Genomic DNA, 24,482 nt, shown 5'->3' with positions numbered 1-24,482 from the left:
GGATTGGTATCAAGCAAGTTTGATGGTCATGGGTTATTTTTGCTGTAGAGGTTTACAATGTTATGACCCTAGAAGTGAAGGGGTTGTTTATTCATCAGCTTTTTGGCTTCAAGCAAACAATTTACTTGGGGACAACTGGTCTAGTGGTGCTGGGTGAAGATAGGCACTATATGAGGTCTGGTTACTGGTAATCAATGTATCTAACAGTAACCATTTAGGCTGAGTTTTTTTTCAGTGTAAATACAGATCGGTGGGAAACTTAATTCCCGGTTTGTATTTATTGGTGTTTGGATGGAGTGTAATTTTATATTGAAAATCGATATAAACTTCACTTATAGTTAGGGCTATTCATAAGAAGGCCCAACCCGATCAAACCGATGGTTCAGGTCGGTTTCGATTTTCTTGTGTGAAAACCGAAACCGACCTGAATCGAACCGACTTAGCTAAAGAAGCATGTTATTGTATACTTTGTTTAGTTGTTCATAATCCTTTGTGTAGTGCATACAAGTTGATATAATGTTTGAAATTCATGATTTCAGTTTTCGTGGTGAAACTAATCTCTAATCCCAGATGCTTATCAATTTGTCTTCCTTTTGCCGTCTTCACTTCTAGCGAGAATAAATTCTCAAACTGACAATCCAAACTTGCACCACACAGGCACATGGGGGCATGGTTGAACTTAGAGCCGAAACCGACCCAACCCGACTCAAACCGATCAGGTCGGTTTTGCTTAACACTGGGTCGATTTCGGTTTCAAGTTAAGGTAACCCGACCAAGTTGGATCGGTTGGAAAAACTTCAGTAAACCGATCCAACCCGACCCGTGAACAGCCCTACTTACAGTAGAGTTTTACACCGATAATCGATGTAAATACAACATTGATAAAATCAATGCAAATATTTACATCAATAATCACACTTTTCAAAATTACAATGGTTCATTCATTTAAATCTGATTGCTGTTGAATTATGTACTTCACAAACAATGCAACTTGATAAACTACGTATCTGGTAAGTAAGCAAGGATTAAAGTATCAATACATGTGGGTGTATTATATGATACATATTTGTTTTTGCACCAATGTTGACACAGCCGCTGCATTTCTTGTGGCCTCCTAATAAAACACAGACATGGAAACTATCAAATATTGAAAATTCAGGTCATTGGAATGTTTTGAATTTAAGACAATCGCTGCTATTGTCTTATTAAGGCTCTGTTTAGTACCATTGTCACTTTTACCTATTTGCAACATTTGGGGTTGGTCAATGCAAATTTGTGAGACGAGGGATTTTTTTTTCTGTCACAAATACTTTGAATTGATCAATATAATGTTTAGTTTCTATTCTATGTGATAACATCAATCCATTACATTTTTTTAGTGAAAGTGGCTATCTTATATCGTGATGAGACAGTTTTTCAAAAATTTGTATTGAACCCCAAATATGTAAGGTAGAAATGGCAATGTTACCAAAGACAACCTAAGAGCTAATGACCGTGGCAGCAAATGTTTTCTTTACCAACCAAATGTCCTTGGGGTGTTTGTTATTGTCAATGCATATGGTTTTGTTACCTAAAACATAAGAAAAGAAACTACCACATCAGCATTGTTTTTTTCATGTCATTTTTGAAAAGTAAAATCATGCACATTGGTGAAATCCCCCTTAGCAAGCCACAAACGTACCTAAAGATGAGTTTAGGACACGCATACATCCTATCCATAACCAATGCGGCGTAATTGATATGTGAAATTATGTTTGTCATCATGGTTTTCAAAACCGGACCGGACGGGTTCCATTTTCACCAAAAACCGGATTTCCCCCCAAAATCAACGATTTTGGTCAATGAACCGTTAAATCGAGCAGTTAACCATTTAAACGGTTTTTATTTTTTTGAATTTTTTGAAATTTTTTATATTTTTTTCAGAACGGGTCTAGTGTTCGGTTCGAACGGTTGGACCGTTTGACCCGATAGCCGGACCCTGATCTGTTCGGTCACCGGGTTGGTTTTAAAAATTATGCTTGCCATTGATACCTAAAATTCCATGGCTTAATCTAACATTCGGTCCGATTATCGTGGATTCAAATTGTGTATTTATGTATAGATCGGATTTGGATTTTGCAATCTATATCCAAATAATAATTAGGGTCCGTTTGGTTCATGATCGGAATCGGAATGGGAATCCCTTGGAATCAGAATCGGAATGGTCTATTCCCCCTACCTATTAGGTTCAAACAGGAATCATAATCGGATTCCGATTGATGCTGTTTGGTTCATCAAGAGGTTGGAATCGGAATCAGCCATGATTTCCAATTTTGCCCCTAATAAAAATAAAAAAGCAGAAAATGCATTAAAATACCATAAAATGCAGAAATTGCAGAAAATTTGCAGGAAAATACAGGAATTACAATAATTTTACAACAAATTCAGAAAAATGCATGAAAATACTCAAAATTTGCAGAAATTGCAAAAAAATATAGAAATTTTGCAGGAAAAATGCAGAAGTTACAACAATTTTGCAGAAAATTCAGGAATGCATGAAAATACTAGAATTTTGCAAGAAATTGCAGAAAAATGCATGAAAATACCTGAAACTTTGGTGGAAAACAGGCTGCTGCTTCTGTGATCATAACATGGAAAATTTGGTGTCATTTCTTGAGAGGCATCAACACTAGCTAGTGCTTTCCAGTAACAGTGATGTAACTGCTATAGAGCTTATTTAAGTAAAGAGCATGTGCAGTCATGACAGCAACCCTACTATGATCATTTGGATGGAGTGAAACTTCGGGATTTTCAGCAATAAGTCTGCTAAAAAAGATGAGGTGACGAGAAATGAAGTTGCAACATGTTCCTGCTTATCTGTGCTGGAGTTCAGGGGTGTTATGAGACATGGCCTTTTCTGTATGGGAACATGGGTATAAGGGGATTATTGGATAGCCTCATCCTGACAGTGCTTATGTAATTGACGTTGAGTCCTTCATACAGCCTTTCACTGTAGTGGAAGCTCAATCTTAGGGTGTATCTCTTATTTGTTTCCTTTCAATATAATATTATCTCTTTCTATAAAAAATATAACTCTTAGGTCCTGATGAGGGGTGATTTAGCCCGACTTGATGAATAGAGGACACGTGGACATGATCTGCCAACTAGACGGCGACTCAGCATTGGGTGCCATGTAGATCGGGGGACCTTGGGTGCCTGACCATTTCGGGCAGTACCAGAGCCAGGGCACCTCGGTACCCATGTACGCCGAGGTGACACGTAACAGATTCTAGAAACTTGCCTACTGTCTCCAAGTCTTCCGGGGTTAAATCGCGAAACAATAGGCCTTATCTGCATCTCGCACGAATCGGATGGACATGATAAGCACTATCAGTTAGCACAATATCCACCTATCAGTGCGGAACAAACTTCTACTTGTTCAGCCTGAAGATCTCAGAAAGGTTTCGTGAGGCCCACGACAGCCCTGCTATATAATGGCATCAACCCCCAAGATTCAGGTACACGCGATAAAGTGCATTCTAGCTCTCTACTTTACTGATTTCCAACTCGCATCTACCTATTGAATACTAACTTAATAATTGGAGCGACCTCGCCGGGTTAGCCACCCTGGGTTCTTTGATCCCTCTTTCTTGTAGTTCAGGTGACCCGCTTGGCAATCGACGTCCGAGTTGCCTTACAGCTAGGAGCATCCAGATTGCACACAATCAATTGGCGCCGTTTGTGAGAACCGATTGATAAGTCTACTTTACATCTCATCTACTACCCTATTCTCTTCCAATGGCTTCTTCAAGCAACACCTATAAGGGTGTCGATATGGGCGTTACTGGGGGGCAGGACCACACAACAACATTCCCTCAAGTCTCCTCAGTGACCATTGGATAGTTCATTATTCCCCTCACTGCCTCGGGGATCCCAACTGTACCGACGCAGCAAACAAGCCAGTAGCTGAACGTCTCGCTGCCCCAAGTGAGCACCACTTTTTCCCTTCCGGAGCCTTCGGTGATTCCTCCTGGGGTCGGGCACCACCAACTTGACGACCTAGTCTAGAGCGTCTAAACTATGCAGATCTAGATGCAGCAAATGCATAAATTCCAACAATTTCTGCAGTACTATTTCTACCAATAGTACCATCAGCAGTTTCCACCACTACAACCAAACCAACAACCAAGTCAGTATCAAAACCAAAACCAGAATCAGAACTAGAACAAGCACTGATCCCACCATCACCAACAGTACTAGCAGAATGTACACCGAACTTCCCCTTGGGGTGAGGGGAACTCGTAGGTACCAGTCCCTACTAGGGGCTAGACCCCACCTCAAAGTAGGGCTGACAGCCAGCACACCCCCCCACTTTCTCAAAGGGGAAATTCGAAAGACAGGCCCAAGGCCAACCAGCGTGCAAGGACCAGTCAGCAACAACATTTGTGGCTTGAGAATCATGAGTCACAGCTCGATGATTATCAGCTCGAAGCAAGAGGTGTAGACTCGAGACGAGACCCTTTGGCTCCCCGTAATAGCTAGCAGTGACCTCGCGACCGAGAAGAGGTCGGAGGAAGGAACCTTGTCCCACCTGCAATAGTGTTCGGGAGCAAGAGCGGACTAGGGTTGAAATACCCGATAACACGGAGGTTAATAGCACCAACATGGAGCCAGAAAGAAGCAGCAACGACGACATTGCAAGACTCGCCAATCTTCTGCCAGGAACAGCTAGCTACTGAAGCGAAGCAGGGAAAGGGAGGAAGTGAGCTCAATAGTTGCACAACCGGCTCCTGCTTTGTTGAGCTGGCCCTCCCCCCTATCACCCAAGCTACTAGCAGCCCCGATGCTGAAGGACTTCAAGGTACCCCGTTGGAGAAGTATGATAGATGTTTTGACCCTAGTGACCATGTGGACGCATTCTAGTCTCAAATGCATCTTTCTGGGGTAGATGAAGCATGCATGTGTGTGGCCTTCTCCACTACCTTCAAAGGATTAGCTAGGACGTGGTACAGGAACATCATGCTAGGCTCAACCAAAAGTTGGGTTCAGTTCATTGATATGTTCACTACCCATTTCATCACTAGTAAGAAGTGCCCGAAGTCACAAGAGAGCCTTTCGAACGTGGTCCAGAGGGAGAATGAGTCGATCCGAAACTAAATCAAGCGCTTCAACGAGGAGTGTCTGTAGATACGGGGGCTCGATCTAGCTATGCGCCTCACTGCAGCGTGGAAGGGAGTGAAGCACAAGGAGTTCGCATGGTACCTTGGAGTAAATTGTCCAAAGACTATGACGGAATTCCTTGTGATAGCTGAGAAGTTCATGAGCATAGAAGAAGCTCTCGGCTCAAAAACAAAGAGCCAACAAGGTGAAAAGAGAAAGAGAGAAGAAGAAGGAACAAGTAGTAGCAAGCACAGGAGAAAGAAGAGCAAGTCACTGAGGAGAAGCAAGTCAACTCACCAGAGAAGTAAGTCCCCATCTCGGAGTCACAGGTCAGGTCGGCGGTCCAGAACCCCTCAGGTGGAAAGAATATCCTACACTCCCCTCAATGTGAAACGAGGAGAGATCCTGATGGCAATCAAGGATTCTTCCTTCATCAAGTGGCCACCCAGGCTACGGGGAGACTTGGCAACCAGGAACCCAAATGCCTACTATCATTTTCATCACGACATCAGGCACAATATTGAGAACTGCAGAAATCTCCGTGATGAAATCGAGGAGCTCATTCACCGCGGGTATCTGAAGAAATATATCTTGCATGAGGGGAGGGAATAGAGGGACCGACAAACTGACCAAAGGAGAGATGCTCTAGAGTCAAGCAAGCAGAATGATCAGCCACCTCGGCAGCAGCCGCCTGAAGAAAGATCGATTCGTGGGGTGATCAATATGATCACTGGCGGATCCATTGTAGCAGGGTGTACTACAGCAGCGGGGAAGACCTCTGTCAGGGAATTGGAGCAGGAAGTAGAGAGCCCACCGAAGCGACCTTGGGTGGAAGAGCCCATTTACTTCACCAAGGATGATGCACGTGGGATACAATATCCACATGACGACGCTCTTGTTGTGAAGCTCATCATTAATGATTTCGAGATAAAGCGGATCTTGGTGGACTCCGGGAGTTTGGTCGATATCCTATTCAAAGGGACTTTTGACAAGTTGTAGCTGAAGTAGAGCGATCTGAAGCCAACGAATATGCCCTTGGTGGGGTCCAACGACGAAGAGGTCAGACCCCTTGGCCGGGTCACAGTACTAGTTGTGGCAGGAACATGGCCAAATTTAGTGAGATTCGAACACACATTCTTGGTGGTCGTGACTCCGTCCCCCTATAACATGATCAGTGGTTGGCCCATCTAGCACACTTTGTGTGTGATAGTATCAACTTATTATTTGGCGAGAAGTTCCCGACGAGTTGCGGAGTAGGGGTAGTATGAGGCGATCAACTCGAGTCTCGCAAGTGCTACGTGGTCGTGCTGAAGGGAAAGGCAAAGTTAGTAGACGAAGTCGAACTGGAGCAACCATCTGTCTACATGGAGGAGCGAGCTGCCCCAATGGAGGAAACAGTCCATGTACTGGTTTCCAAAACCAAGCCGACGAAAACCCTCCAGATCGGCGCTCTAATAAGTGAACCGCTCCGATCACAATTAGTAAGTTTCTTACTTAATAATTTAGATATTTTTGCTTGGTCTACAACAGAAATGCTCGGTATTGACCCTACTGTGATTACTCACAAACTAAATGTGGACCCTTTAGTCAGGCCAATTAGACAAAGAAAACGCAACCTCACCCCGGACTGGTGGAGGGTAGTCGATGAGGAGGTTGGGAAGCTCCTCACAGTAGACTTCATTAGGGAGGTCCATTACTCGAGCTGGGTGGCCAACCCCGTGCTGGTGAGAAGGCCAATGGGAAGTGGTGCATGTGCGTTGACTACACCGACCTTAACAGAGCTTGCCCGAAGGACTGCTTCCCCCTTCCCAGAATAGACAGCCTGATAGATGCATGATAACTCTGTATTTTGATGCCTTAAAGGCATCATTTCAGGGGTACTTTAGACCTTAGAATAGTCAAAATGTGCCTTTTCCCAGTTAAGTTCAATATTATGACCTCTGAGGGTCCCTGTGCGAATCCTAGGGAAAACTAGAGTAGTTTAAGGGCTGAAATGTAGTTTTTGGGAAGCTGGTGTGAATTCCAGCTGAGAGAGGGGGTGTTTCTGTGAAAAACTAAGCACAGGAGGGTGCCTCCTATCTGCCAAACCCAGATAGGCGCCCCTTCTACTATATTAGCATACTCCCCTCTCCTTAGCAAACCCTAGGGCACCTCCCCACTTATTCTTTTCACCTCTAACAAACCAAGATGCCCTAGACTATCAAATCTCCACCTTCCACTCTCTCCTAATCTCTAATCTCAACCATCAAAGCCTTAGCAGCCCCTTATACCCTTAGATCTCTCCTTAGACAGCATCCTAGCCTTACACCTCACTCCTTAAACCTCAACCAATCACCTTAGGGTGCCACATCACACCAACCAATCACATTTCTCTAGCTCTAGGCACCCAAATCTCAGCCTACATAATATTGGGTGCCCTTTTCTCCTCTTTTCAACCTTAGGGTGTCCTTAGAACAATCCTAACCCTCCATTCTCAAACCCTAGGGTGCCCATATTTTTGCATAAACCCAAGAGCTGCCCATCTCTTTCTCTCTAATCCCAGTTTTGTCCACCTTCTCTATAAAAAGGATCCCAAGGGCCCTTGAGAAGGGGTTGGTCAATTCACCCAGTTCACAAGGCAAAGGTTTCTTAAAGAGTTCAAGGGTTGTAGAAAGGAAGGACGCCTAGATCTTGTCAGGAGGGGTTCTTGCAAGCAGTCCAGCCAATCTGCAACTACCGCCACTGGATTTGATCAACTTTCCCTTTTGTTTTCTTTATTTTATTTTAAGTTGGATTCTGCCCCCAGGTAAGACGGAAGGTTGTTCTTGAGAAGTTCAAGGGTAGAGGAAGAGGAGAATGCCTAGGCAAGAGGAGGGGTTCCTCCTTGCAGTTTGCCTAGCCACTACTGCCACCTCTGGATCCAGATCCCAACTACTTTCCCATAGTTTTAGATTTAATTTTTACGCGTGTTTTTATTTTCTATTCTTTAATTTCCTGTTTTTATTTTATTTTTGCAATTTATTTTATTAAAGGATAGATCCGAAGACTGCTACCTATGATCGAGTTGCATATTTTTTATTTAGTTTTTTTATTTCTATTATTTATTTATTTTTCTACAATTTTTACTTTCAGCATTGTTAAAATTTTATTTTAATGGATTCCAGTTCAGTTAATTAAATTTTGTGTTTCTGCAATCTCAAATCTTGTTATTTTATCCGAATTGAAGTATGTAACAATTTTCCCTCACTTCCCTGTGGATACGACCCCTTTCTCACCACTAATTGCGTTTTGTAGTTATTTTGAGAATCGAAAAATTTATAAATATTGAAACTGGTGTTCCGAAGTGGTTAACGACACGCTTCTGGACACACTAACGCGACCTCGGGGCATGAGTTGCTGAGCTTCATGGACTCCTACTCTGGCTACAACCAAGTTAGGATGGACGTAGCCGACTAGGACAAGACCACTTTTGTAACCAAGCTAGGGCTGTATTGTTACAAAGTAATGCCCTTCGAGTTAAAAAACGTTGAAGCAACTATCTAGCGACTTATAAACAAGATTTTTGAACCTTTGATCGGTAATAAAATGGAGTGTTATGTTGATGACATGGTCATGAAGACTCTAGTTTTCGAACTCTTTAATTGATGATTTGAATTGCATTTTTCAAATTCTAAGAAAATTTAACATGAAGCTCAACCCAAACAAGTGTCTCTTCAGGGTCATGTTGAGCAAATTCCTCGGTTACATAGTGAACTGTCGTGGCATTGAAGCCAACCTGAACAAAATCAAGGCTATATTAGATATGATACCACCCGAAAAGATAAAGGAAGTCCAAAGGCTAACTAGCCAGGTAGCTGCCCTAAACCGGTTTATGTCTAAATCGGCGGGTTGGTGCCTACCTTTCTTTAAGGCAATAAAAAAGAATGAAGAATTTGCATGGACCAAAGAGTACCAGCTCACATTTGACGAGCTGAAAAAGTACTTAAGTACCACCCCAGTTTTAACCTGACCTGAGGAAGGTTACGAGCTGAAATTGTACCTCTTTGCGAGTGATGAGGTGGTCAGCTTGGTACTAATTAGAGAAGTAGACTAGGTCCAATGACCTGTCTACTACGTGAGTAAAGTTTTGTAGGATGCAGAGACCAGATACCCTGATATCGAGAAGTTAGCATATGTGCTAGTAGTAACAGCTCGGAAACTATGCCCGTACTTCTAAGCCCAAACCATTGTCGTTTTTACCAACAAGCCTCTGAAGCATATTTTGCTCAAGCCTGAGGTGTCTGGTAGGTTAACGAAGTGGGCCATCGAGCTGAGCGAGTACGACATCCGGTTCAAGCCACGACCAGCGATCAAGGCCCAAGTCTTGGCGGACTTCATAGCAGAATGTATGTTTAGCGCACCAGCCCCTGAACTAGTTGAGCCCACTAACACATCGGAGGCATCAACCAATGCGGCATCGATCCCAGTCAGGGTAGGACCAATCTGGGATGAGGAGCTCTAGATCCTCCACGTCGATGACTCATCTAACCAGTGAGGAAGTGGTGTTGGACTAATACTGTATGGTCTGAGCGAGGTGAAGTTGGAGTATGCTCTCCGGTTCGGATTCGAGGCGTCGGAACAACGAGGCGGAGTACGAGGCATTGATTGCCAGGCTAAGTCTAGCGAAGGAAATGGGTGTAAAGCACTTCGTAGTGTGCAACGACTCTCAGTTAGTAGTAAACCAAGTCAACAGCTACTACGAAGCTTGAGATTCCACTATGGCAGCTTATCTATCTAAGGTAAGGGAACTCTTGCCCTACTTCCTTTCCTGGTACATCAGGCAAATACCGAGATCCGAAAACACTAAGGTTGACACCCTGTCGCGATTGGCAAGCACCAGTGACAATACAATGCGGACAATATACACAGAAGACCTGCCTCGGCCTAACATTCTTGGGGGGGGGGGGGCAGAAGAGGTCACTCCCATGTTGCAAGAAGAACCGAGCTGGATTGACTCGATCGTTGATTATCTGCTCCACGGGACCTTACCAGTAGAACGCAACACAACTCAGAGGGTAGAGTGTCAGTCATCTCGGTACGTCCTTATTGATGGGCGGCTGTACAGGAGGTCCTTTATGCTCCCCTACATACGTTGCTTGCGGCCTTCAGAAGCAAAATTGGTACTTCGCGACATGCATGAAGGACTTTATAGAGGACACTTGGGGGGCAGAGCGCTAGACCAAAAGGCACTAAGACAAGGGTACTATTGGTTGACCATGAAGTCAGATGCACTTGAGCTCGTCAAGTAATGCGACAACTGTGAGAGACACACTAATATCCTCCATCAACCAGCCGCCGATCTAAAGTACTTGACTAGCCCGTGGCCCTTCGTGCAGTGGGGGATTGACATCCTCAGACCATTCCCACCGGCAACCGGGCAAAGAAGATTCTTGGTCGTCTTTTGGAAAAACATAGTGTGCCATTTCGGACTACCCAAGGTGTTGGTCTCAGACAACGGGAAGTAGTTCGAAGATATCAAGTTCCAGAACTGGTGTGCCAAGATGGTGATTCAGCAGAATTTCACTTCGGTGGCACACTCATAGGCGAACGGACAGGCCAAAGTGACAAACAGGGCTATCCACCACAGACTGAAAGCTTGCTTAGCCCGAGCTAAGGGGTTGTGGGTGGACAAGCTGCCCAATGTCCTTTGGGCCTATAGGAAAACTGTCAAGACTGCAACTAGTGAAATGCCCTTCAACCTGACATATCGAACGGAGGCCGTGATCCTTGCAGAGATCAAAGTATTGACGTTGCAGTTCGAAGCGTACAACAAGGAGGCAAATGATGATGAACTCTGAACTTAATTGGACCTGATTGAAGAAGTGCGCGACCTGGCATACATTCAGACTATGGCATACCAGCAGCGGGTGGCTCGGTACTATAATGCCTGGGTCACGAGATGATAGTTTTGAGTTGGCAACCTGGTGCTCCGTAAAGTGATGGTACCTGAGCCCGGCGTAGATAAGCTTGGACTGAACTGGGAGGGTCTGTACAGGGTGAGACGAGTGTTCAGAGAAGGCACATATGAGCTCGAGACCATGGAAGGGAGGTAGGTACCTCAAGCCTGGAACATTGAAAATCTGAGGAGGTATTATCTATGAGCTCGTGGCTCCAACATTCCCAAAATTTCACTAAGTCCACAAGACTACTGAGCTGGTCAAAAGGACACCAAGTTGGAGAGAGGACTATGAGTCACTCCCAGAGCCTAAGGGCCATGGTGGCGAGCTGACAAAAGACCTCAGCACAATACAAGTCCCAGTCGCCTCTTCGGCATGGGCAACTTAAGACTTAGTCGCTTCGGCATGGGCAGATAAGTCCCAGTTGCCTCTTCGACATGGGAAACCTAAGACCTAGTCGCTTCGGCATAGGCAACCTAAGACCTAGTTGCTTTGGCATGGACAAACGTAAAAGTAGCTTGTACATAGGCAGGTCGGGCACATACCCTACAGTGTCTGCTTACTTCGGCGTATATCGAGATTGGTTTATTCCTACTCGTGCCTAGCTCGTTAGCTGAACACTTCGGGGTAATCCACATTGTATTGATGTAAACGAGTCGGAAGTACATTCAAAAAAGAAAAGAAAAGAGAGAAAGCACTACTACCGAGCTCGGAGGCTCGGTACATATTGTATATACAGGAAGGTCCAAGAAAAAGGCACAATTTAGTCTTGATGGGGCTCCTCGCCCCCTCCTTTAGTGTTCTTGGCATCCTTGGTCAGGTCCACCTCCATAGATGTGTTCGCAACAGCAACCTCATCGGTCTCCATGACCTTGTCGACTGCTATGTTGGAGTTCCCCGACTTCTCCAACTTCCAGCTCAACATCATCATCCCCATCCTCCTCGGAGTCCAGATCTTCGTCCGCCACTTGAATCACAATCTCAGTGGAGATCCCGATTGTTGTGAGCGGTTGAAGATCAAGCTGGGGAAACGCGCGTCTTGCCAGCCAGTGGAAGACCTTGAAACCCTTGCGGAAGGCCGAGGTAGTTGTCTCGTTCACAAAATTCTTGAACTCCAAAGAAGTCTTGTAAGCTTGAACAGCACATGCACCGATTTGCTTTAGTTCCTAGGGGAAGGTAGCCTCACGCTTAGAAAGGAGAGCCTTCTTCTCCTTGACCTCCTTCATTAGCTCACGGATGTGCTCCTCCTTTCGCTTCACTTCTTCCTCTCGCTTCTTCACCAGCTCCACAGCCTTCAACGTCCTAGACTGGCACTCCGCTGCTTTCGACTCGGCAGCCAAAACCATGGCCTCTAAGACCTTTGCCTTTGACTACGAGACTTGTAGCATTAGCAGCTCCATCTGGTAGTCAGGCTGCTCCACCAATGATTGAATCATTGAGTTCATCTGCAAAAGAGTTGTACTAGTCAGTAAGGCAAGAAAAACACAAAGAACAAAGAAGTGAAGTTAGAAACATACCACCACCAAAACTGACTTCTTCGACACCTTGGTAGGAAAGATGGCTTCTTTGCTCTTGAGAGTGGCAACCCGGGCATTAAAAATGCTTTGGCCCTCCTCGGTAATTGCACTAGAAGCGGCGACCTCGGGTTGGATGGGCTTGGGCTCGAACTCTTGGGTCACCTCAGGCTTACGAGCTGGTGACCTGGTTCCCTAGTCATCCTCGACCAGGTCGATGACGGGCACATCCTCTTTCCTCCTAGGGGTAGTAGGTGCAGTAGGACTAGCGATGGGCTTGGCGGCTTGGGGTTCAATGCGAGATACCTTCCTCTTTTTCCCCTTCTTCATATCGAAGAAAAGCTTGGAGACAGGGATATCCACCATGGTACCTGCAACACATATACGAACTCAGCGAGGAAGTTGGTGAGAAAGGAAAAAGTCTAAGTGTGTGAAACCGAAGTGGAGACCTACCCAGGCTCGGCCCTACATTAACTAACTTCTCCTCAGCTAGGAAGTCGTCCAATTCCAACCTGAGCTTCGCCCAAGCACTGACCTGTTTCTTCATGTCCTTATCTAACTTGACGCTGAGGTCACTGATGGTCGTTCTCCAGTGCGTCGGAAACGGCCATCCCCAGCCACAGTGACGATAAAATAGCGCCTCAAGGCTGGGACTTTGTTGGGGAGACCATACAGGATCTTGTACCCAGGTTGGGGGGTCAGGTAGTAAGTACGGTGTTTAGAAGAAGGAAGACTGGTAGAGTTTTGAATAGAATAGATCGAGCTAAAGGTGTCCATGGTCAAAGGTTTGTCGAAGTGGTGAAATAGGGAGATGGTACCTACTATAGAGCGAAGTGAGTTTGGGTGAAGCTCACCTATGGTTATGTTAAAAAATCGAAGAGTCCCCATGATGAACCCGTGGAGCAGGAAGCGCAGCCCGACTGTCAGGTGCTCCTCGAACACGACCTCGTTGGGATCATGGTCCCAAGGATATCCTTCCAAAGGGATACACCAGCCGTGGTCCTCAAGGAACTTATAGTGCTCGGCCAACATTTGCAGCCTCTCTGCAGTCATCACGGAAGGACCGAAGTAGTCTGACCCCAGCCTCTGAGAACTACGGGAGCTCGACGCTTCCTTCCCGGAGTCTTCCCGCTCCTTTGTTTGGGAATCCACCTCGGGCGGGCTGGGCTTGGAACCTTGTGCCGAGGTGCCCACTTGGGCAGGACCAGACTCTACTTCTTAGCCTGAGGAGTCCACCTCAGTCCCACTTGACTCGTTACTGGCATCCAACAGACTACCAATTCTGACACTTGACATCGCAATCAAAGGAAAACAAGTAGGAACGAAGGAGGCTTTCCTAAGCCGAAAAGGAGAAGATGACTTCGAAGAACAAGAACAGGTGACACTGACCTGGAAGTGGACACGAGCTTAGAACACGAACGCACAAATCACGGCGAAGAAAATGGGGACCCCATAGCTAGGGCTGTTCATAAGAAGGCCCAACCCGACCAAACTGACCAACCCGGACCGACCCAACCCGAGTCGGTCGGGTTTTCATCAGCATGGGTCGGTTTTGGGTTGTGCAAATTCCTAAACCGATGATTCGGGTCGGTTTCGGTTTTCACACAAGAAAATCGAAACCGACCCGAACCGAACCGACTTAGTTCCTAGTTCAAACATGAAGTTCCAAAGCCCATTAGGCCACCTAGTTTTTGAATGGTTGCAAGAAACTTTGGATTAGTGAATAGTGATTAATGAACAATTTTTGTGATTAACTTTTCATTTATATTTTATCATAGGAGATGAATGAAATGATGTTCAATTTATGACTGTTTTTAAAATTAGCAAGATTTTATCACAGGGATGAACTTAGAACCGAAACCGACCCAAACCGACCCAACCCGACTCAAACCGACCAGGTCGGTTTTGCTTAACACTGGGTTGGTTTTGGTTTCTATGTCAGGTAACCCGACTAGGTCGGGTCGGTTGGAAAAACTGCAGTAAACCGACCCAACCCGACCCATTAACAGCCCTACCCATAGCCCCTATTTATAGCTACTATAGTCGATTTTGGATGGGCAAGATCAATGTAATCCGACGGGCTCCCGTGAAAATTGGTTGCACTCCTCTCGAAGCCAAAATCAAATTGAGCACGCATTTTGACGTCTGTAGGGTTGATAATCCGCATGACGTCCGTACGTTCTTGGTACGCGATCTGGTTTCCTGGTTGAACCAGATGGGTCGCTAAGATCAAACCGCCAGATTGGCCGAAGCCAAATCCACCTCAGCTCGACATGAACTCCTTGCACCAGGTCGTGACCCATGCATGAGGAGTGGGGAGCAATTGATGAGAGGTAATTTAGTCCGACTTGATGAATAGAGGACATGTGGATGCGACCTGCCAGCCAGATGACGACTCAGCATTGGGTGCCACGTTAGCAGATCGGGGGACCTCGGGTGCCTGGCCACTTTGGGCAGCACTAGAGCCGGGGCACCTCGGTACCCATGCACGCCGAGGTGACACGTAACAGATTCTAGAAGCTCGCCTGCTGTATCCGAGTCTTCTGGGGTCAAATCATGGAACTATAGGCCTTATCCGCATCCCGCCCGAATCGGATGGACACCATAAGCACTATCAATTAGCACGATATCCACCTATTGGTGCAGAATGGACTCCTACTTGTTCAGCCCAAAGATCTCGGAAAGGCTTCATGAGGCCCACGGTAGCCCTGCTATATAAAGGTATCAGCCCCCAAGATTCAGGTAGGTGCGATAAAGTGCATTCTAGCTCTCTACTTTATTGATTTCCAGCTCACCTCTACTTACTGAATACTAATTTAAGCATCAGAGTGATCTCGTCAGATTAACCACCCTGAATTCTCTGACCCCTCTTTCTTGCAGTTCGGGTGACCCGCTAGGAGCATCCAGATCGTGCATGATTAGATCCTGCCCAAGTTGTATGGTCTTGAACTCATTAGAGTAAATTGACTAAGGTTTCTACCTGTACCATAATAACATGCTTTGACATATAAAATTGAGGCGACAAACTTGGTATGTTTCAATTTTGAATAAGATTCAAAATATAATTATATAGCCCATGGATTCAACAATGGGATATTTTGCTCTCACATTAGATATGATGCATAAGTACTCATTGATTAGTTTGCCACCTAATGGCAAAGGATGCTAAACCTTAGTTGCTCCTGTAAAATGAGTAAGCAGGTGCCTGTACACATCTGGCAGATATGCTATTCTAAAGGTTCATAACCAGCTTTATGCCCAACTTATGAGTTCTTAAGTCATGGTTACGATAACCTAATGGATATTTCCATTTGAACAGTTAATGCAGAAGTTCAGGTTTCTTTTCTGAATTCATTGTGAAGTTCTCTTGAGGTGGAGCTAAATTTGTTGTTTGTGCTATACATGCACATAATATATATTTCCTTGTAATGCACCTGACCAAAATGGTTTCTATCTGCTTCTTCAGGTCAAGATAAAGTGCTTGTGTGAGTCAGGACGTGTCATTGGTTGCAAGCTTACTCTGTTTTAATTTGAGTCCAGATGAGAGCAGGTTATGTGTGTTTTTCAGTTTTACAACACCCTATGTGCAGAGTCTCATCTTTATTGAAAGGAAATCCTTTCCTTCAACCAAGGATCTTGGCCCGTTTTTGGTCAGAGAAGTACCAAACTTATTACACACTTGAAAACAGTTGTAGTTTTTATGTGCATGGATCTAGCACCCATGAACCTTCTGCAAAGGAACAATATAGGGGAAGATGGAAGCAGTGACATATAAAAGTACGAAGTGAAAATACCCAGAGTAGTAAACTATATGAAATCAGGCACAAAGTGTTAGACAGAAAAGTTACAGAAACAACTAAGTTAAACATAAATAAGCCAAAGCTGATAGAATTTGAAAGAGTTCAATACTGTGACATTCAAGAAAAGATTTCAGATAGCAAAGTACTAGAGCAACTTGTCACATTTTTTTGTTTTTGATATTGAAACCCCTGGATTGAGCAGAGAGAACGAATGAATCATTGAGATTGCAATTCAGGATCCCCTAGGAGGTGAGAACAGTACATTCCAAACTCTAGTCAACCCAGAACGTGTTATCCTCAATTCCCATGTCCATGGCATCACAACAAGTATGGTTAACAGACCTGATTTTCCAAGGTATAGTATTTCATAATACTGCATTTTCATGCTTCTGTCATTGACTGATTACCAAGTATATCAAGTAATAATCATGGTTAACAGGCTCCCAAAGATATATCACTTTGGTACCTTTTTTGATAAATTATACCACTTTGTTGCATTGTTGAAGCAGCTATTCTCATCCTCTCTCATCTATCAAATAAAGGAGGTGGGAGCATGCCTGTGAGATAAAGGGATCACATGGGTCGTTGAAAGCTCATGGAAAGGAGGAGGAGAATAATTAATTACAACTAGCACTTCTAATTTGTAGAGAGACTTTTTTTTCTTCTAATGTATTCCCTTTTCTTTTTATTATTATTTTTTTATCATTTTTTATTAATCACGATTTATAATTTATCTATTTCTTATATTGCCTACTGCAGGGAAACTCCCTGCTTATCGGAGAGTTCATATCAGTTCTCGGCCAGATAATTCAGACGAAATAACCATCAACTGGACTAATGACATCATATTTGAAATTAGGAAGAGAAAACAGGGAAAGAAATATATATATCAGAAGGTCATCAATCACACTAATCATACATTGAGTCCCTAATCGGAGTTGGAAAGAAAAAAAAAATGAAGAGGTTGGGTAGGCGTTGAGAGTTTAGTAGTTTACGAGCTGATTCGACAGAACCAGCTCCATCCCTCTCCCTCAGGCCCTAGTCAGTTTGAGACAACAACTTAAATAGAGAGTCATAAATATAAAATGGAAGAAACGTAACAAAAAAAAAATGATGAAATATTGTAGAACGCACTTACCTGTTAGAATATTGGCTTGGAATCGATGGATGTTGTAGGGGAAGATTTGAGACGAGCTTTGATCTTGAATCACTCGCCCTTAATCTCTCTCTCTCTCTCTCCCTTTGAACTATTGCAGCCATTGGTGCTCTAGATGCAGCCTCTGCACGAGGTTTAGGATGGAACGATTTTAGATTGTATCCGGTGAGGAAGAAGAATTGAAGAAGATTCAATCAGTGGTCTTACCTCGCCGAAGGTTGGTTCAATCAGAGCATGCGGTTGATTTCGAAAGAAGAGGAGGAAGAGGAGGAGGAGGAGGAGGAGGAGGAGGTGGTGGTGGTGGAGGATAATGGTTCAGCAGTGGTCTTACCTCGCCGGAGGTTGGTTCAGCTCTCTGTTTGGCGATGGAAGAAGGCTTGGAGTTCTCGCAATCTCTGTTTCGTCTCTTCGATTGGATTGAAAAATGGGTAAATTTCTTATACTACCCTTATGGTTTAGCTAATTGATTAACTCTACCCTTACAGTTTGAAAATTGACCAAGTGTACCCTTACTGTTTCTGACAATTGACTAAGTATACCCCTAACTGTTAACCATGGACGAAAAAGCTAAAAATGCCCATTATACCCCTATACAAAATTACATTTTTATCCTTGATTTTAAATTAACCGAATCCCTCTCACACACTCGCCCTATCTATCGAAGGGAAGAGAAGACAAGAGCGTCATCCCGACGGCTCACCATCGCCATCTCCACCGACGGCGATCACTGCAACTAACAAACGGTGAAGGTTCGGCGGAAATCCGACGGAGGTTGGCGGTGGGTTTTTTATCCCTATTAACACCCCTTTTTGTTTAAACCCTCAACAAAACGGAGATGAGTTATTTTGTTTTTTACTGAAGTTTTTTTTTCATTGAAGGAATCTTTAGTGTCTAATTAGAATAGTGTTATTTTTTCGCTTTTGTAGTGAGTTCTACGGATGAATATTGAAACCTGTAGTTTCTCAGGTATGTACACATGCCTTGTTTGTGGTAGGGGACCATCTCTTTGTGATTTGTGTGTGTACAGCCATACTTTGAGATTCGTGGCCTATGTTCGCATTCATGTCGGTTCTTAAACCGAGTTAAATGGCGGTTTTGGGACTCATGTGTTTGCTATAGTGCAAACATTGGATCCACACATGTCTACTTCAGAAAGAAAGGTTTGTGTTGCCAATACAACTCCATGTGTTCGACTAAATGCCTACCGCCAAGAAAGGGTTGTGTTGCCAATACAACCCCATGTGTTCGACTAAATGCCTGAATAGCCTACAAAGGGTTGTGTTGCCAATACAACCCCAAGTGTTTGACTAAATGCCTGAACCGCCAAGAAAGGGTTGTGTTGCCAATACAACCCCATGTGTTTGACTAAATTCCTGAACAGTCTAGAAAGGGTTGTGTTGCCAATGAAATGAGGTTAATAATACGATCATCTTCCTGGAAGCACCAAAGGGGAAACAAAATAATCATGGATGCATAATATATACACATAGAGTTAATAATAAACAAATAAAAAGAGTGTGAACATATCCAGACCTCCTTTGTCCATGGTCCTTTAATGAGTTCAGGATTGAGAACCTTCTGTCATCCATGCAGACACTGCACATCTGACCGACCAGGCAACCATTCAGCTACAAGAGATCAGAAAGTTCATAAAATCATAAAAACAGTAGTAACTTCTGTACCACAAAGATGAAACAAATTAAGAAAAAGCAAAGAACATAAAAAATAAGAAAGAAATCAGAAGGAAGAAACTCCATAAGTGCTTATTTCTTTTGGACCTAATTTCCTCATATAGCTTTCATTTAACTATGAAACATGACTACCAAAAACATAATTCATGAATTCCCATTAATATACCTTGCATCTAACTGCTCACATTAATATCCAATAGGAAATCAAGAAGCTACTGAATTCCCATTAAAAAGGTCCTAGAGTAAATGTAGAAGATTAATAAATATGACTGGGCATTTTGGGCCTTTAGATGCTAAAGGCAAAAGAGTAAGGTATGATAAGAAACCAAGCCAAATTGTAGTCCAACTAATAGGTACTTGGAAGGCTAAATAAATCCAACTTTAACTTTCAAATATTAGCAGTACTATATATAAAACAATTAAACAGATTGATCTTTAGAGTCAAGTGTTATGAAACTCTTTGCAAATTAGTGAATAATTGACAAACCAGTTAATACATAGAAGTACACTGACCTATTTTCTTCCAATTTTTCCCATTGAATTTTTTGACTGCTTTTGTTAATAGGTCGTCATGTTTCATATTAACAGATAAGACAAAATGAAGTAATAGATGGTTAAAAATATTAGATTCATCCACTCACAAAATGGCTTCGAGTTGAGTGGTGTTCTAAATGGCCTATTTCATTCACTTTTTTATTGTTTATATTGTGTAGAATTAGCATTAGGTTAACCAACTTTAGTTGCAGCTTGTTTCATTGGCTAAAGTCTTGTTTCTATCATGTTTAGGAATGGAGGAAGAGAGATATATGTTTGTTGTCAACCATGGTGGCCAATGGAAGACAATTAATGGGAAGCTATCATATGCCGGTGGTAACGTGGGATATGTGGATAACATTGACAGTGACAGGATTTGTTACGTAGACATCATGGGGGACTTTTGTAGTTTGTGTCGGATACCTCCTGACAATACGGTAACCATTAACTACAAGGTACCTAATCATGAACCAGAGGAGCAATTGGGTTTGTTGGGCAGTGAGAGTGACATGTTGCAAATGTTTGTCGTGCATAGTTATATGCGTGAGATTATCTTATATGTCACTACTATAGATGCTAAATGTGTATCGGTTGATGACACGTGTGTTGAAAGAAGTGGACGGAGTAGTGACCATGGAAAAGGAAAGTATACAGTTGAAAGTGAGGGTGATTGTTGCATTATTGAATCTGTCCGATGATGATGCATCTGAGCATGAGTGTGGCCATGGAATGGAGGGTGCTGATGGTGAATTTGATGAAGATCAGAATTGTGGAGATGGGCTAGGTGGTCAAGATGATTGGCTGGAAGGTGGTATTGGTGACTGATTCAGAACAACTGGGTGGTTTTGGTGTACCATCAACCGGGCATGATGGTGTTGGTGTATCATCATCTAGGGAAGCAGTTGATTTGTCAGATTGAGAGCCATTGAGTGATAATGACAACCTGAAGAGAGGGGGAGTTGGTCCACCTGAGTGATAATCATCTAGGAAAGTAGTTCAGAGAAGCCTTAAGGCATTATTGTGTGGTAGAGGGTGTGGAGATCAAGAGAAAAAAGAATGAGAAGTCTAGATTCACTAGAATTTGTGCTGTTAATGAATGTATGTGAAGGATATATGCATCCCTCAGCCATGATGGGGGTAGTTTTATTGTCAAGACACTCTGTGACAAACATACTTGTTTGAGGGTGACAACAAACAAGGAAGCTACCAACATATGGCTATCCACAAAGATTGAGGGGCTATTAAGGGTTGACCCCGGTATGTCAGTACATGTACTCATTGCTGAAATCAGGTGGTTGTATGGAATAGAAGTTTCATGGAGGAAGACACATAGAGCCCGCCTAAAGGCCATTGATAGGATTAGAGGGTCTCTAGCCGAATCATACTCTTTGTTACCTAAGTACTGTACAACTTTATTGGCAAGTAACCCTAGGTCTATTGTCAAACTGCATGCTCCGCTAGCCACAGTAGATGACACATATGGCACATTCAAGAGAGTGTTCATTTGCCTTGCAGCCTGCAAAAATATATTCTTGGAGGGATGTAGAAAAATTGTTGGGTTGGATGGTTATCACATTAAGATTGGTGCAATTGGAGGGGTAATTCTATTGGTTGTAGGCCTAGATGGGAATAATGGTATATACCCCGTTGCATATTTTGTTGCGGAAGTCGAGAACAAAGAAAGTTGGTTGTGGTTCTTGACTGAGCTTCGGGAAGCATTGTGTATTGATGACTCACACGGGTGAACTTTTATGTTAGATAAGCAGAAGGTATGTATGTTATATTTGAGTTTATTTTTTTTCTTTGATTTATTATGTATACAACTATTATCTTTGAATTCATTTTTTCTTTATGTTTTGCTATGATTAACAATCCTATTAATTGGTGATGCAGGGTATAGTTGATGGGGTTGCGATTTGCATGCTCGGTGCAAATCATCGTTTTTGCATGTGGCATTTGTATAGCAATTTCAAGAAATTGTTCATGGGAAAAGCATTAAGGGATGCTCTGTGGGCTGCCGGAAAGTCATACACCCAAACTGACTTTGCTCACTGTATGGAAATTGTGAAGAGTTGTTTTAAAGAAGCATATGATTGGCTATGTAAGATCCCCCCTACAACATGGTCCAGGCATGGGTTTGACCCAATTGTTAAATCGGATGACATCACAAACAACTGGACTAAGTTATTCAATTCTTGGATTGGGGAGTCTTGGTCTTTGCCAATCGTAGAAATGCTAGAAGGAGTAAGAAAGAGGCTGATGCAAAAACTATTTGAGAGACACGAGGCTGTCAATGCACAGGCATCGGTGCTAATGCCAAGAGTGGAATCAATTATCAGCACAAGGGGGAGAGAGGCCAGGTGATAATTGGTTAAAAAGCATATTCATTTATATAGAATTTATCTTTTTCACTACTTGAGTCAATTGTACGTTGCTCACTCATGTTAACTGCACTTGCAGGTCAGTTAGGGTTTTCAGGTCTAGACATTATGAGTACCAAACAAGAGGGAATGATTTGGTAGATAATGTGACTAAGATGGATGCTAAGACCTGCACCTGTAGAGTATGGGACATCAGTGGTATCTCGTGCTATCATGCACTTGCGGTTTTAACATACACTCGGGGTATAGTGGAGGAGTTGTGTGATGTAGCCTTTCACAAGTCCACATATTCAAGAGTATATAGCCACCTTATACATGCACTACCTGGGCAGAAGTATTTGGCACCAGTTGACTACCATCCAGTCAGACCTCCAACAGTTAGGAGAAGGCCAGGTCGACCTCCAATTAGTAGGAGAAGGGAAGAAGATGAGGCAAGCCCATCCCACCATGGCCCACTAGAACGTAAGACAATAAGGTGCTCTATTTGTGGTGGAACTGGACACAATAGAAGGAATTGTCGTGCTTCTCCTCCTAGTGGCAACAATACCAATGTGCAGGTATCATTGTTTAAAAATTTGAACATGCTAATAGTTAGAATTTTCACTTTAATAATATTATTTAACTATTCCTTGTAGGTTGATGTGTCTGCTCCAGAACAAGCTCAAACAGGCTGGATGGTTAGAAGGAAACTCTCGTATATCATGAGGGGGGTTTAAGTACCCATCCAGTGCATGGCACCATGGGGATGGCTTCTTCATCTATGGCAACACCTATTCCACCAACATCTGAGGCTGGATCCTTAGCAGGAAGAGCATCTAGTGTTACAAGAGGGAGATCATTTTCTGTTCCGAGGAGGGGTAGCATCAGGAGTGGTGGCAGTGGAGTGTTTCAACATTCACATATTGGCCAATCAAGTAGTCAAGTAACATTACTAATGTTGTAGATTGTTATAGTATCTTTTAGCTATATCCAATTTCATTTCGATACTATAACATATGGACTTAGCAATATCACCTGAATTTTTATAGGTTGAAGGTTAGAGCAGCCAAGAATTGAGATACTCACAGTCATATTGAGTGACATTCAATATCATTGAATTTTTTGTATAGACCAACTAAATTTGATGGAACTTATATATATGATGGGACTGACTTCCAGAAAGGTTTCTAGATAGTGATATATATGATGGAAATATGTACAAATTCACAAGAACATCACACCTCCTAGTTTCTGCCCTCACCAGAACTCATTTGTTTTCAGTAGCAAAGGGCATAAATTCTATGTTAGTTCTACTTTTCATTTTGAAAATACAAGCTCACCCCTATGTTGTCTTTTAATTTCTCTTCAGATGTGGCATTTGATGTATTATAGTTGAAAACTTAAGGGTAGATTTCATCAATTTACCCCTTTTTTCCTGGATGTTGACTAATAGATACTTTACTGGTTATCATCTTTGGTGATATTGATAGAAAGTTATCTGGTATTTTGGTATTTTGAAATCTTGTCTGTTGGCCCCTCAGATCTATTAAAGCTATACAAGTTGTTCCCTTGCTAGTTGAGGGTGATTCAAAGAATGTGATTGGCTAGGAAGCAAACCTAGGACTGGGCCTTGGAGAGGCATAAGTTGTGGCCTCTCCCAAACGAATTACAAAAGAGGTAAATATCAAATTACAACTGGGCCCAAAACAAATGTTCCCTACTTGCCCCTTGCTTGGCTATCCCTTCAGCCAATGCCTTTACCGATCTCCCCACCCACTGTATTCTCACAGACATGTTACATGCCAACCATTTAAATTTCTTGATTCCATCATCCATGACATTTCCTCTTCTTTAAAATGGAGTTGTAGATGGATTCCAAGAGAATCAAACCAGTTGGCAGATAGTTTAGCTAAACCTGGATTGGTTTGGATTGGTAAGGAATTTTTTTAATAGTGTAAATGAACATTATATCTTTAATGTTCCAGGTGAGTGAGATAATGAACATTTTATCTTTAATGTTCCAGGTGAGTGAGATAATGAACATTATATCTTTAAAACTGAGAAGAAAATTGTTTTTGGAGTTTGAGAAATGGTTGAATCTTTTTGAATGGTGGCAATTGATGAATCATTATTCTTTTATGTTATTCTGAAATTAATTTAATTATTTATTCGACAGCTCATTGAGTACTAAACTAGTAGGATGCATGTTTATCTACACAACCCCTCATATTTCGTGTGTAGTTCATTCCTGCAAGGTTCCTAGCTATTTGGATTCTCTCACCATCACCATCTAGTTAGGGGGACTAATGGTTATGGAGGTGCACCCAAGAATTCAATTAATGCAATTCATTACTACCACACAGAGAGGAAAGG

The 24,482-nt window shown here is 43.0% G+C and overlaps 1 protein-coding gene and 1 pseudogene across 11 annotated transcripts in view; one reads left to right on the top strand and one right to left on the bottom strand.

The window, feature by feature from the left end:
* Nucleotides 1-2,623: 2,623 nt before the first annotated feature.
* Nucleotides 2,624-24,482, bottom strand: part of LOC148792104 (LEAF RUST 10 DISEASE-RESISTANCE LOCUS RECEPTOR-LIKE PROTEIN KINASE-like 2.7) — a 32,970-nt gene continuing 11,111 nt past the window's right edge. For 2 of the 11 annotated variants that reach the window (XR_016085838.1, XR_016085839.1), the window contains 4 exons: nt 19,058-19,152; nt 13,022-15,493; nt 12,572-12,939; nt 2,624-12,499 (listed from right to left, as the gene is read on the bottom strand). Coding sequence is in view for 6 of the 11 variants with exons in the window: in XM_088904269.1 (XP_088760395.1) it covers nt 19,106-19,152 (47 nt within the window). In the remaining 5 variants the exon portion in view is untranslated. Of the gene's footprint in view, nt 12,500-12,571; nt 12,940-13,021; nt 15,494-18,916; nt 19,153-24,482 lie in introns of those variants that run through there. The other 9 variants (XR_016085837.1, XM_088904266.1, XM_088904269.1 and 6 more) reach the window with 6 other exon arrangements.
* Nucleotides 15,505-16,923, top strand: LOC148792105 (uncharacterized; annotated as a pseudogene).

The sequence above is a fragment of the Nelumbo nucifera genome, chromosome 4, assembly GCF_055504915.1.
Source record: "Nelumbo nucifera cultivar China Antique chromosome 4, China Antique-T2T, whole genome shotgun sequence".
Lineage (NCBI taxonomy): Eukaryota > Viridiplantae > Streptophyta > Magnoliopsida > Proteales > Nelumbonaceae > Nelumbo > Nelumbo nucifera.
The sequence above is the reverse complement of the archived record's forward strand: the minus strand, read 5'-3'. Positions and strand labels throughout refer to the sequence as shown.